The sequence below is a fragment of the Argopecten irradians genome, chromosome 6 (genome assembly GCF_041381155.1).
Source record: "Argopecten irradians isolate NY chromosome 6, Ai_NY, whole genome shotgun sequence".
NCBI lineage: Eukaryota > Metazoa > Mollusca > Bivalvia > Pectinida > Pectinidae > Argopecten > Argopecten irradians.
In genome coordinates this window covers 22972717-22988541 of record NC_091139.1, presented here as the reverse complement: position 1 = coordinate 22988541, position 15825 = coordinate 22972717, and the positions used below count along the sequence as shown (strand labels likewise).

At 35.1% G+C, this 15825-nt stretch overlaps 2 protein-coding genes across 3 annotated transcripts in view; both read left to right on the top strand.

The window, feature by feature from the left end:
• LOC138325363 (uncharacterized) overlaps positions 1–3299 on the top strand; it is a 40494-nt gene extending 37195 nt beyond the window's left edge. Inside the window, exons 10-15 of one of the 2 annotated variants that reach the window (XM_069270958.1) lie at positions 123–252; positions 588–731; positions 1030–1159; positions 1539–1646; positions 2269–2354; positions 2757–3299. In XM_069270958.1, coding sequence (XP_069127059.1) covers positions 123–252; positions 588–731; positions 1030–1159; positions 1539–1646; positions 2269–2319 — 563 coding nt within the window. In that variant the 3' untranslated portion in view covers positions 2320–2354; positions 2757–3299. Of the gene's footprint in view, positions 1–122; positions 253–587; positions 732–1029; positions 1160–1538; positions 1647–2268; positions 2355–2753 lie in introns of both variants that reach the window. The other variant, XM_069270957.1, reaches the window with a different exon arrangement.
• A 7538-nt stretch (positions 3300–10837) lies between these two features.
• Positions 10838–14887, top strand: LOC138325362 (thiol S-methyltransferase TMT1A-like). The gene is made up of 2 exons (XM_069270955.1): positions 10838–11453; positions 12246–14887. The coding sequence occupies exons 1-2, from the start codon at positions 10887–10889 to the stop codon at positions 12483–12485; spliced, it is 807 nt and encodes a 268-aa protein (XP_069127056.1). The 5' UTR covers positions 10838–10886; the 3' UTR covers positions 12486–14887.
• The last annotated feature ends 938 nt before the right edge of the window (positions 14888–15825 follow it).

Sequence of the window (15825 nt, the reverse complement as noted above, 5' to 3'; positions counted from 1 at the left end):
CTTGGTCAAGTTCTTATTACTGTCATAGGGAGTACATGGAGTCAATCTTATGGAAAATGTCCTCGCAACATTATGTGCGGAATAGGCAAGACAAATGATAACGTGCAATTTTTGTTCTTCAGGTGTCGCGTACGTACGAGGGGCGTGCTTGTCTGCTCCTATGTTGCGGGGCAACGCATTTAACTTCGGAATAGGAGAAGCATCTAACAGTTTCAATGGCGTCATCATTGCTGCGCACGAGGTTGGCCATCTGTAAGTATGATTTACTGATATACACGAAAATATTTTGTTTTCCGTCCCATTTAGGCCTACTACTTTTTACGTTACGTTCAAGATTCCTCTGGGAAAGCTGTTGCCCAGGTCCTCTGGTCAAGAAATAGTGTATAAAATGGTATCTTTATTCTCTATCCCGAGTTACACTGGCTGGCCCTAAGACCAGACTTTAACATTTTGACAGATACCAGGCATCTATCTGGTCAAGATACTTTTCCTACCATTGATATGACATTTTAAATATCTCTAAAATCAAATCTATGAGTCAACCTTCTGGGTACCGATCCTTGAAGTATATGGCGTCTCTGTTCCAGACTAGGAGCATACCATGATGGCGAGGCTGATGCCGGCTCCTGCTCCAGTAAGTCTGGTTTCATCATGAGCTACACACGTGATGACTCGTACAAGTTCAGCAGATTCTCCGAGTGTTCCATCAGGAGCTTCCAAAACTTCCTGAGGTAGGTCCAAACACCGTCTTAACTTACCTGACATGTTTTTGTTCATGATTGAGCCAATGTCTTTAATTGTTGCAATTGCTTTTTTTAATGTGTAAAAGTTCACAATCATACTTTGTATCCAAGGTGACAAATTAAACAAATAACAGCAACGATTGACTTAAGTACTCGCAGTACATTAAAATGAAAATAATAAACAACACATTCTGATGACAAACCTACAGAAAATTAAAAATGAAATAAAATGCCATTTTAATTGTAATCGACTATCTTTCAAAATAAGATGATTATGTCTTTTTAGGATGGACCGAGCTAAATGTTTGCTCCAGCGATCGAGCAGAGACACTTTAAAATTTCCGACAACGTTTCCAGGAAAGTTCATGACCCTACGTCAACAGTGTTTACGATTTACGGGAGGACCGCCATGTGAGGTACATATAATGCTTCATGTTTAGGTATTCGACTTTTGATACATGTATTTGTCTTTTATTTTTGTCTCTTTTGGTCCATCAACTTTAAAAATCTAAATTATAGCCTTGAAAGTTTAATTTTGTCTGAACATTCGTTGGGAAATTATGTTCTGAGTGGCTTAGATGTCGCGACCAAAAGCTATCTCTCTCTGAGTGCGACTTCGAATTCCATATGGGTCAATTGCGAGGTACTGACCACAAAACAGTTAATTTTTTTCCTCGTGTTATTCATGGTTTTCCCCCACCTACTAAACCTGGAACACGTCCTTACATGACCCTAACTAAACCGTTAATGATATACGTGTAATATAATTTGTTTATTTCTATTTGCGTTGGACAGGAAGGCCCCACTCAATGTGAACACCTGTGTTGTGATGACAGGAAGGGGGAGTGGCGATACACTAGGTCAGAACCAGCTGTGGACGGAACAGAGTGTAGCAAACATAAGGTACACATAAATGAAAAATGAAAATCCAAAATTTAATAAAGTGGGCTAATTACCAACAAAGAAAGTGGAAATAAGGTATCTCGAAACATAAAGTGTCTTTTTTCGACAACATGACTTGAAAAGTCCTTAGAAAAAACAGCATAAACAGTCACACTGGAACTAGCTTCCAAAATTATATTAAAATATCTACTTTTCACAATGTTAATGCGAATTGGTAGTGTGCTCTTATTCTTTTTTAGACAATAAAGAATTCTAATAAGTTTTATTTTTAAATGAAATTTGTTTTTGAATGTAAAATGTTTAAAGATAGATAATAGCGTATCGACACCCTTCTAAACGTTTAACGTCCGCTATCCCACAATTCATTAGTGAGACATGGGGGATAACTCGCTTAAACTTATTGATGTGGTTGCGCTAAAATATTTATATGACTAGTTACTACACTCTTTCAGTTGATCGTAATAACCTCTAGGAGAAATAAAATATATGACGTAATCTCAATGCTGTTGCGCAAGCGCTAGGACAAACATATAAGTTTACAAGTTGTTTTATTATTTTAGTATGGTATAAAGTATATTTATAGAGAGAGGATGTTTCATATCTACAGTAAATTTGTCCACAGGTTTGTCTGAATGGGCAGTGCGTGCCCCTGTCCTCTATAGGGAAGAAGTAATCCCATTGGCCCCATCTCATCATCCTTATCTTATGGTAAGTGTTAGTTCATTGTTCGTCTTTTTGGATTAAATCTGGATTTTGTACGAAAATATTCATTTATTAAAAAATTGAAACAATTTGGTTGGTGATTATCAATTATAACATCAAGAATGCTTCCTGTACAATCTCGTTAACAAATTTGTTTATGGTTTCGTTACTACACCATATCTTGCTACGCTAACGCTCAAGCCAGGAACAGATAGCTTTCTGTACAAACATTATAAAAAATGTGTTGTTAAGTTTACAGTAATTTTCAACGAGATTGTCATCCGTCAACGGAATTCAATGTTGAGGAGAATAAATACCGTGCAACTATTTCTGCTATTTTTGATGAAGAAACCACGAGTAATCGTAGTAATTACGCAATATTTATCATTGCGATGCTTGTTTCAGTAGGATATGTGTCTCACGGGTGGACTTCTGGTGGACTTACCAGGACGTGGCCTAGAGGACAAACATACAGTGGAGGATACGAACGGACATCGGTCGATGCCATCCGTACAGTAATCTGGTCCTGCGTAATGCAAATAGCTGGGTTTGAGCGGAAATGCATCCAAAACGAACAAATCGCTGCAAATGATACCATAACTTATCTTCGGTATACCGACAGTGTATCACTTTTGAATATACTTTTTTTTATTCTAAAGGTTTTTTTTTGTATGTTTGCTTACTGGTGAAAGTTTGTAAATTTGCTTCGCCACCTAAACTTACAGGTGAAATGTCAAAATTGATTTTCGATATCAAAATAGAATTTCTCAAGTGGAAACGCCTCCATTGTCACGATTTGTTGTTTAAATTGGTTTTCTTTTACAAATGAATTGAAAGGAACGGTTCCTAAACTGTTTATTGCGTATACAAATTTGTTGTGAAAACATGTATTTTATGTATATAATTTGGAAACCTTACTGCAAATATAAAATAAATGTGATATTTTTATAATTATTGATTCCTTTTTTATTATTGATATTATGTCAGCTACTTCATTTAGGACAATTAAGCCTACATATTTTAATAGAGCATATTACCGGTAAACCTCCCTTTCTTTCAATTTACGCTTCGCAGAAATATGTTTTAATACGTATTACTACAGCGTTGTAACTGTTTCCTTCAAACTCCATTTGCATTTCATTTGAAGACCTAGTCAAGATATATTTCACGCTCTGCTAGAGGACAGAACTCACACCCTCCTGTCATTATGGCAGCAGCAATATTTATGCAACTCGAGTTGAGTGAATGCGTCCTTCCGAGGTCAAGGCTGTTTATGGATAGGTAAAATCCATTAGAGACTTTAAGTAAAGATGGAGTGTTCAGGCGGTTTCGATTTAGGCCAACGACTATAATTTTTATAGTGAGTTTAATAGACAATGCCATAATTTATGGCAATGGAGTCGTCAATAATGAGATTAATTCTGGATGTTACAATCCTAACATTGCAACGTCAAATACTGAAAGTCATGTACAACCATCGCACCTGTGATAGTACAATTTCGCTAGCCGGGGGCATTCAATATGATGCTATCACTGAAACCCTTTGTTAAAACTTTAGACCATATGGATACGTTACTCTCAAAATAGAGAGGAAATGTAAATAATAGATTCAAAAAGATCAACAAATTATACCAAGATGAACGTCAATTTCGAGACAAAAGGTATTATGAATAAGTCGCATACAACATGATTTTTTTTTTCAAAAGGCGCAGCCATTTTCTCCCTCCATAGATCAATGCTACGAGTTTTTTTCATTAGTAACTTATGAGATAGTGGCGCAACTGCGGGGATCAAGCAGGTGGCGAAGTGCGAGGACTTCAAATTTTACGTGAGATCCGCCAAAGGTTTCAGGGATGGTATGGTACTGTCAAATATTCTTTGCTTGCGAAGTTGGTGATAGTTATACCGCCAATGTCGACATACTACGCATTCATCCATAAATATTTTGGGTTACTCGAATGAAAATTAGGAAAACTTCTATGAATTTGTCAGCTGTGTTACATTCAATGATGTATATCTGGGTCCGACCCCTGTCAGAAAAATAGCAACATTTCCTATGAATTTAGCGGGTCCGGCAAATCCTATGTGAAACGAAAATAACCTATACTCGGAGAAGGTTTTCATAGAGAATTGTTGACCTAAAAAGATATATAAGACTCTGTCATGATGCTCGAGTCATCACCTTTCAACAAATTAAAACGTTACCTTGGCCAAACCATTAAAGACTAGCTCATTGTCCAACTGGGAAAAGATACGACACTTCGGAAATCAGTACGTGATATGGTGACACAGTTCATTGATGGATTATCTTCCTCTCTTGCATATTTCGTTACTTTCTAACTAAGATATTTTGATTTGTTGTAAAACTTTTGATCAGCACTTGAAAGATTTAAAAGAAGCTGTCACTCGTCATCGCACTGCAGACCTGAAGCCTTGAGAGAGTATCTTGTGACATAAGATTTCTAATCATCACCAAGAGGAACAGACCCCATTAGGAGAACTCATCGTTCATTATCCACTAAATTGCACAATTCCTTTGAAATGCAACCCTGCCATGATATAGATATTTCTTCAATGTTATAGTTTTGTCTTATAGACTTGAAATTGAACACAAACTGCTTACAATGTTATTTCGAGATTTATTGTTTCGCACTCAAAACATAGCAAATAAGCCGAATTTTAGTTGTAAAATTATTGAACTCATTTGGAAAAATCATATCACATATACAAAAACCGGACGGACATTCTTTTTCATAGCAGCTTCGCTTCGGCTAGGCGATTGGGTGCCGAGTAGGGCACGAGTCAATAAATTGTCATGCTTTGCTGAATTGTGTTTCTTTTTATGTACAAAAGATATATATACTTGTCAATTTTGTTTGACTTCTGTTGCCCCCAATCCCCCTTGCATATAATGAATATAGTTAATGTTCAGCATTATTTTATAAAGGTATATGTGCCGTATTTCTCATACTCATGACTCAAGAGCAGGTTTTAATATGTTATTCACCACCAAACGTTATCAACAATATAAGAGTTACAATACGTGTACCTACAATGCATATCTTTTAATTTTATAAGTACAAATAAGAGCGGAAAAAATTTGGCAGTACTGCCAAAAATCTTTACATAAACCGCGCAGTGAAATAAATACATACAGTCAGACAATGAAGCCATTTTGAGGTCTACAATTTAATGTTAATTTTGACAGTATTATTAACAAATCTGAAGGTGTACGTATGTGCTTCCATCTAAACATATAGAAGACATAAAAATTTACAATGCATGATGTCTGTTATGTTACTTAATTTTATTATGTTTGTCACTTTATTTTAATGATTTTCACAGCTTAATTCATTAAACCTGATATTTTTCAATAGATTACAGAAGAAAAAATAACATGTCAATTTTTTCGCCATATATCTTTAAAAGTAAATTTAGCGAAAATTTTGACATATTATTTTTCTTCATGATTCTATTGAAAAACCATAATATTTGATGGATTAAGCTGTAGAATTCATTCCTATGGACTGACTAACACGTATGATGCCTTGTAAACATTAGTTGCAACACAGAATTTATGCAGTCTCAAAATGTTGGTAATTTTTGTTAGTGAATAAAATATCAAAAATTCTTCTTGATTCTTAAGTATGAAAATTACGGCAAATATAACTTTAATAATAGAAAAATGGATATCAGGCGAGACAACTCTTATGTGAAAGAAACAGAAGAAACCTATTTTAACATTCTGAACTTAAGATGTCTTACTAGTCCATAAATGATTATTTTATAACAGAAACAATAAAACAACATAAAATCTTTTACCGAAATGTTCTATTTGCTTCTATTTCTTATGGATAAGTTAGTAAGTTTTGGTGTATTGTTTTGGATTTACACTGGATGCCATAATAAGAAAAATGCATGTATGTCACTAAATACATGTATATTTCTTTTTTTCTAAGAAGAGGAGAATGTATTTCAGTATAATGTCGACCAAAAAACCCATAGAATACAGAAAAAGTATGTTGCTAAAGAACAATGACTCCTAGTGACCTCCACATTGGTTTTCAAAATGGCCTCTAGAAAAGACCTTTTTCACATATCTTAAATTCTGTATCAGATAGGCCTATAATTTAGATGTCTAAACCCATATTCATGCTAATGATGACGTCACACTCTCCCGAATTTGACACAGAATGGACACACATGACTACCAAGGAACTTTTATAGACTTCGGCAGTAAATTCGTGAGTGATGCCAAAAATCTTTGGCATGCCATAAAAATGCCTGAACACCACACGAATGTTCATTTCGTGTTAAATTCGTGTGTCCAACTTGTCCTTCGTGTGGCATTCGTGAGGACATCTTGACAGTTTTTTTTTTTTTTTTTTTTTCTTTTAGTCTTTCCTTCGTGTAATCATCAGCGACAATGGACACATTTATAATCACAAACGCAATACAACGTCACATAAGTACATGTATAAAAATTCATACTCATCAAACCGTTTGTATTACGTCTGTTTTGCATTTGATTTGCGAACAATTTACGAATGCATATCAAATATGTATAAATATGACAAAAATCAGCAACATACCAATCAACTTGTCAAAGTCATTAATTGTTTAACAGAGGAGAAAAGGCTTTCTCTTATCCCCGGGCAGGAATATCAACGTTTTTACCGGTGTGAGATTTTTCTATCTCATTAGGGTAGAGACAAGCTACACGAGACCCTTGCATGTGCTCACATAGGGTAAGAGGAAATGAATAATTCACCCTGTTCGGGGTGAGACAGGATATTTTATCCTTCTTGATAAGATTTTTAAGCTATGAAATACTCGGGAAAGCCTCCTGTTTGACAACTCAAGAATCTTACCCCTCGGGATGAGACTCTCCTGTCTTTCCCAAAAGGGGTGAAAGATTCTATTAGTCTGTTAGAGACCAACGTGGAAGAGAACTTTGATGAGTTCGGTTCTTTGCATCCTGCCCAGACCTTATGCAGCAACATATACCAGGTATTAAGAACCTCCATCTGACTTGCAAATGTTAAAGAAAGGAAGGGTAGCTCTCACCTTTCCTCTTTCCATAAATAGACTTTCTTCCTGTTGATGTCCTTGAACAGGCCATGGCACTATATCTCGATCGCACGTCGTTTTCTTTCAGCCACTCAAACGCAGCGTTCTCTGGTTCTGGTGGGAAATTAAAATTAAAGTTTCTTCATCAGACTTCTCTCTGTTACTGCACCATTCTTTTTTCTTGCACCCCCTCCCTCCATTTCCCAATGGTAGAAAGTGGTGGCGGGCTATTAGTGGCATGACATCAATAGGACCAGAAACGACATCCGTTTCCCTACTCATCGGCAGCTGCTGTAAGGGGTTTTCAGGGGTGGAATGGACGATCTGACAACAACCCTGAACGGCTTTGATTCGAGTCGGCAGGAGACTGGTCATTGTCTGTATCTGGATGATAAAGGGTGGGAGATGCAGCACGTTATTCTGCATCAACACATCTACACCCCCTTCTTCGTTAACGATACCGAAAGGTCCGAGACGGTTTCTATGACCGCAATGTGCAACACAACCGTTCTTTCCACACGTTCGTTATGCCATGTATTATTAATACATTCGTTATGTTCTCATTACAATCGGAATATTTCCAATATGATTCCTTAAAGATGATCCACCGCCGACAGAGCATAAATGATATTCATCAATTGAACAATAATTTGTTTTTAATCGTGCATATATATGTCTAATTAACACATAAAATAATATAATATGATTTATTTTGCCTTTGATGTATATGCGCAATCAGTACTTCATTCCATAAAACATACATAGTGCCACAGCTTTCGGGATGCAATTAATTATTAATCCTATTTTTAACTTGAAGTAAAATTAGAAGCTCAAACTTTTTAATGGTGGTAACGGTGTAAAGTAAGAAACCTTTGTAACTGAAGAAACATACTGAATCGTCTGCTGCTGTTTTTAAAAGTGAAAAAATAGCATTTGTCAGCGGTGGAGCATCTTTGATACATACGTTATATATTCGTAATTGCCTCTTACATATCCGCAATCTTGGTCAATTTTATCAATTGTACTCCTAATGGGAGAGCATCTGTTATCATATTCGCTTTTATTCGTGACACATCCGCCTTTGTTCATCATAAATTGGCTCTACGTTATTAATATATCTGTAATGTACACTGGGAAATCTGTACGGCCGATTTTGTTGCGGATGACAACGAACGGTTGAAATTTGTAAACTAAATTTATCCGTAATTAATCCGCTCTTCACTGAATTTATGCTGATAAAAAAATAAAGGAAAAAACAGGCAACTGCATTACTTCTATTATTTCAACTTTAGGAGCAAAATGAACAACTCTTGGAGGCACAGAGCTTGTTGCAAATCCATCTCTTATTTATTATTTCGAGTTTTTGAAGATACAGATTTAATCTAAAGATCCGTAACTGACTCCAGATTACACCTACATTGAACTTATTACACTTAACATGTACTTAACATGTCAAAATATTTCTTCCGCAAAATCTTTTAATTACAATTTTATAAAAAAAAATCTATTCGGTTGATCTTTAACGATATTTTTTATATGCTATTGTTTTGTTTGCTTTTACTTTTCATGACAAAGGGCATTGTGTTGTCTTCGTAAGCGCGTCGCATAGCAATCGTAATTTTGCCTTCGCTCATCATCTGTGTGCCCTTCGTTCAGCCTTCGTATCTACATCCTCATAAAAACATATATACATAATGTATTTCATCCTCGATATTCCAGGGGTTCCGATCACTTACGATCTCTAAACCCCTGGACTATCTCATAGTAAAACTGGAGGCAACATAATAGAACAGGTAATTTAGTCATTTGATGTGCATCAAAAGAGTCGTATAACGGTACACTGTGGTTGACTGTGTGGCTTTGATGTTAGGCGTCGCTCTCTCTGTAGTCTTCAAAGGAAATCTTTGCTAGCCTGTGATTGGTCAAATGTTTTCCGCTTAGCTGCCTTCAATTTCACTATGAGATAGTCCAGGGGTGTAGAGATCGAAAGTGATCGGAACCCCTGGAGTATCGAGGATGAATGCATTTGCGTTGACTCGTGTTTGGTTCGGGTACAATCATATGGCCTTCTTTAGGCATCGTGTTTCTATCGGCTATCCCTTCGGCGAAGACGTCGGGTAAGACCACGTTCGGGGCGATTTTCGCCCGAAATTGAAAATCCCATATTCATACAGCCATCGGATATCAAAATCGGGACAGTATGACGCGGGTTTAAGGAGTACCATAGAAGTGTCAAAAGTAAAACATTATGTTAATAGATCGCCATTTTTTTTTCAAAGAAAAAAGACAGCTGCAGAGACAGCAAATTTCGATTTGTTTTTTTCAGAAGTTTTATACATAATTTAGTCTATTCTTATTTGAATTTTAAAATGGCCGCCAATCTGACATTTGCCTACAGTTATATAGAGCCCAAATGGTTATTCCTGGGACAATTCAGTCAAAGAGTACATTAAAATTTGCTCATAAATCGAAAACTAACCGGTATATAGTAATGAAAATATTGATTAGTTTTTCGGTGAAAAGCTCACTGTGGTAAAATGTGAGTGAAATGTTCAAACTCGCTCGCTGTACGCCATTACACAAATGGTCAGACGTCTTGCTTGCTAGTGGAGTAAAGCACTTTTTGCCTAGAACTACCCAAATCGCTTTTGCAGTCATGTGTTTTTACCGCAGTATTTGCATGCTCCTACAGTGGCTGGGAAAGGACGTGAAAAATAAAAAGCTATTGCGTCCACACAATAATATCTCACTGAGTAATTGACAGTTAATTTAATCAGTCAGGTTTTCTATTGCGTTCACACGCAATTATCATTACGTTCACACGCAATAATCATTACGTTCACACGCAATATCTTATTATTTTTCATGTCCTTTCTCAGCCACCGTAAAAAGAATCATAAAATTAACTTATAAAATAAAGACGGGATGACCAAATGAAAAAAAAACACCCGAAAATAGTAGGATACAGTGAAATAATTAAAGGCAGTGACGAATATATATGATTATCTTGTATGATTAATATTGCATAAGAAATTATATGAATGAATTTACCGATTAAATTGGAATTCTATTATTACAAACATTATAGTTTATCAACCCGCGTTGACTGTATATAAAATGCACATGTGCATATAAAATGGCATAAAATGTACATGTACAGATGTACATTAGATGGCCAGTTTTCGGTGTATGCTTTTTCTGCATTATATGTTGTGTCTTTTGTAGTATTGTTCTCAATTTTAGTTTTAGGGGCTAGGATATTGTATTTCTCTTTTTAATAAGACAGAGAAAATGCATAAATATTATGTAGTAAAACATTTGTATATTGTAAATTGATTTCCGGATATTTCAGTCCATATTTATTCTAAAATTACAATGAATCCGGATGAACATTAAATGATTGCATCACTTTTCCGGACTAGCCATGCATGGCCACCATCCCGGGCTGAGCTTGATCAACAAAATCACATGACATCACATTTTATAAATAGAAAAAAAGCTAGCGATCACATGACTAACAAGATGGCGGAACAGGATGTTGCTGCACAGGGTTATCTGAAAAGTACATTATATATCGGCTTAGCGATATTTGTTGGGTATTTTTGTCTTAAAAAACATATTAATCGGTTTAGATTGCGTTTATTTGCGTGGGTACTAGCTAAATTCGGATGCAAGAGTAACAAGTTATTTGGAGAGCATAAAAAGAAATTGTTCCATTCGATGAAGGAACTCAGGGCAACGATTGGGCCATTGAACGTTCTGGAGATCGGAGTTGGAGGAGGAGCTAACTTTAAATTTTATCCTCCACAAACAAAAGTCACTTGTCTTGATCCTAACCCATACTTTGAATCATACACAGAGAGCAATGCGGCCGACACGAGAGGTGTAGAGATGACAGGGTTTATACAAGCATACGCTGAAAAGATGGATGGTGTGAGGGACTGTAGTTTTGATGTAGTGGTTAGCACGCTGGTGTTGTGTTCAGTTAAAGATCAGAATCGTGTCCTGGAGGAAGTGAAACGCGTTCTCAAGCATGTAAGTAACATGTATTGCGTAAAACTACAGTTGTGTGGTGACATAGTGTATGCAGGAAGTGTGCCTGGTGTGCGAACAGTGTCTGCATGATATGCGAAAAATGTCTGTGCGATGGGGATTGTACTAACAGGATGTGTAATTGGAACGATTTTCACTGTGATAGTGATCGATCATTCATAGTCGATACATTATCAACTGTTATAAAACATACACAACTATTTTGATATCGGGGTATTTTTATGGTTTGCTTGAATGTCTTGAATGTTGAATGGGGGTTGGGGTAGCTTTAGGGGCAGTATAACTATGTCAAATATGATACATGATTTAATTCTGATTAAAATTGCTAGTAAGCATAATTGTATATATAGGAACCCTGGACCTCTGAACACTAGCCAGATGCTCTACGATTGAGCTGCTTGCAATTGGTCACTGATGATTGACCCACTTCAAGTCCACTATATTCCTCTCTCGATCCTTTCTACATGTTTATATCTTCACCCAAAAAGACAACAACTCACAAGTTCACATATCCCATGCTAAGAGCACTTCAATTTTGAAATATGGGATGGCAAGCTCACTAATTTTGTAACAGGTGTTGAAAATATGTAGCAGCCAGACCAGGACTCGAACCCTGGACCTTCAAACACAAGCCAGATGCTCTATTGATTGAGTTGCATGGTCACTGACGATCAACCCAGTTCAATACTGCTACACATAATTCTGTTACAAATAATGAAAAGTCTTGTGATATATTCTATTTCTAATTTATTTTTGCTTCATATTTTTGCACAGAATGGCAAATTCTACTTTTTGGACCACGTGTGTGCACCTAAACAAAGCATCATCTATTTCTTTCAATGCCTCATGTCGCCTTTGTGGCGTGTGATTGGAGATGGTTGTGAGCTGACAAGGGATACAGGCAGTACAGTAAAAGCAGCAGGATTTAAACTACTAGATATGCGAACATTCACAGCTCAAACAAAAATGTTCCTCATCAGACCCTGTTGTATGGGCATTGCAACAAAGGAATAATGGAAAGATTACACTGTCGGATGATTTAATTTTTCTCTCATATTTTCTTGTGTTAGAAAAACCTGTCTGTGGCTATAAATCTAGTCTTATCCTGATCTCACAATAGTCATAAGACGTTTCATGCATTGTGACCCTATTAAGATGGTGTGCTTAAAGGTTGAACCATCAAGCAGAAAATTTGATATTTTCATCAAATTATAGCTCTCATAAATGATGTGAATGATGTGATATGAGAAAATAAACCTCTTTCATATGTTGGGTATGAAGGATAGGAATATAACGCCCTCATCGTCACAAAATTAGGTATTGAGGGCTTTGATTTTACCTAATTAGTAACGTGTGGAAGTCCAAAAGTTTGTTAGTAGGATTTAAATATTATGCATTTAAGATTTTTAAATATTACTGAGTGTCTACGTGTATTTGCTTATGACAATATCACTACACCTTATTTGCGTATGTCAGCAGATGATGTCATCTTATTTTGGCCTTCTTGTGAAGGTATAATTGTGTAAGAAACAGGTCTTACAGCTCAGGGTTATTGTATAGGGAATTCATTTCAAACTCATAAGTTGTTTTTTTTAAATTACATTAAGACACTTGCTAAAACTTAAAAAGAAACGACTCGATTGTGTAAAATAACTTGTTATGTAACCTCTATATCCGTCACACCCCTATATGAAAGAGTTGGAGTATCATATGCCTTCAGAAAGAGAGACAAAGGTATCAATCTGTACATAACTAATTTTGTCTGTGATATATTTATGAATTAGCTCCCTTTACCTATATCGATGTATAGGAGAAAGTCTCTCAAAGAACTACTACAGAATTACTGTTCCCTGTGATATTTTTGAATTACCTCCCTTTATATATCTCTATCTTTAGAGTTGCAAGTTATCTCTTTCTCAAACAACTACTACTAAATTTATATTTCTGTGTGATATTTCAAAAACAATTTAATCTGCAGGTGTTTCTTTTTACTGATAGCAGTTTTATTTCAGATTTAGGCCAAATATATATTACCAGTTGTAATTAAGTATTGCAAAAAGCGAAACTATTGCTTAAGCAAGTACATCTAACTAAATAAAAAAAATGCTTATTGCTCATTTAAAGTTTACTTTTACTGTATATGTATTTGTACATTCATATGAAGAAAGAGAGAATTGCGTAGTTATATGTACATCGTCATGTACCATTTACTAGTAACATTTTATTTTTTGTATCGTCAATCATAATTTTTAATGTATTAGATGATTTTATGTATACATATTATTTTAGCAATAAAAAGTTTTAAAAACAAGTAATACATAAACCGGTATATATTGTGGTTATTGTATTATTATCATGTTTATCAAATGTACTGATCATGAGATATCCATGCATACATTACATAACAATCATGATTAATGATTTGAATCCCATTATTCAGTCTTAATAACTTTATACTTGTTTTATGTTGATACATGTGGACTTTGGATCAACTATTTATATGATTTTTGTGTGTTTTAAAGCTTTATAATACTTATAATTGTAGCTTTATTAGTATTTTAATTCATAAAAAATGTAAGTTACAAACTTAAACATATATACAAAAAGTGTATATTTATTGTGTATGTTTATAATCACTTTATATACGTTATGTTTTCTACGATCTTATATTCCGTCTTTGTATATTACAGAGTTACCTCCCTTATGATTAGGTATCCACAGTGACGTCATTATTTTCTGAGCACAACTGACGTCCTTTTCTCTGAAAAGTAGGACGTACCCTCTGAAACACCTGACATCACAATTAATACCTTCCCGCAAGGGTAGATAACCCTGTCATGCGCAAATACACAATAATAAGTTGCAAACCTAGCACATGATCTATCAAATACTGTATGCAGTTATCAATAAATGTTATCCTTTAGTTTCCAATTAAGTAAAATCAACTACATATGTGAAGTTACAAACCTGGTACATGTGTATGATTTAGCAACATAAATAACTGTTATATATGATCAAAATATACTGTATGTTGAGTATGGAATTGTAACTATGTAAAGGGTTTAAAAAAAAACCTGTTTAGGGTAACCCGACCGATCCTAATTTTTTACCCTGACCCTATTTTTTTTCTTCCACTTTTCTATGAAAAAGTAAAGATTTCAATTTCAGACTCCGGTTCCGGCCATTAGAGTGAAAGACACACAACAAAAAAAAAACGACCAAGTGACCCTATTTTTTTTGCCACTGTAACCCTAAACAGACTTTTTTTTTTGCCTGGCAGCTATTCAAATATTAATCAGTGCTGAAAGAATTTTTTTTCAGCACTGAAAGAAATTATTTTCAATACTTTTATTCAAAATGTTAGATTCATGTACAGATGTATACCATGTTTTGTGAAAATCATATGATAGCAAAAATGTAAATGATGTTGATCTGCATATATACCTAAATTTTCCTTGCTGATCTACCAAATACATATAATTTATATCTTGACTCTCTATCCTCCTATACTACCTTTACTTCCCTAACCCTTTCTAAGTGTCATATCAGAAGGAATGATTGTATACGAAGTGGGTTGTGTGTGTGTGTGTGTGTGTGGTGTATATGATGGTTTGTACATGTATGAATGTAAATGTCATTTTATTTGGTATGAATGTAACGTTTTTGTTGTTATTATATTAAACTGTTCCAGTCTGTATCATTGAACATCAAAAATGATTCAAAAATAAATTTAAAAAAAAGAAAGAACATCATAGAAATATTTATTTTTGGTCAAATACTGGTATTTATATAATGAATATAGTGTGGTTAAAATGTTATACATTGTACTGATAATTTTAGCTACCATCATCAGTCCATGATTCGTCATCTTTACTGTCCCGTAGGACCTTCTAGCTTAGTATATCAAATGTGACATAATACTGGATTTTTCAGAAAACGTTGATGGAATTTTCTCAAAATTCATATATAGGTTCCCTAGGGACCTAGTTGTGCATATTGCATTTTGGGATCAATCTGTAAACAAGATGGCCGCCTGGCAGCCATCTTGGATTTTGATAGTTCCTATTGATAACTCGAAATAATTCTATTTTAAAATCTTACTCTTTCAACGCTTGACATCCTATCCCCAGGGGCGAAAAGGTCTTTAGGGTCAAAAATGACTAAAAATTCCAATTTTTTTTCTTCTGAATTTACAGAAATGATGGAATCAAATACTCTTCATACATCGTAATGTTTTAAGGCCCTCTAGAAAAATTGTGAATTTTCCCCTGGTGATTGATCAACATAACTATAGATTATAAAGGCAAAACATACTTAGCCAAACATATCTTTTGGGGAAGGGGAACAGAGTTTG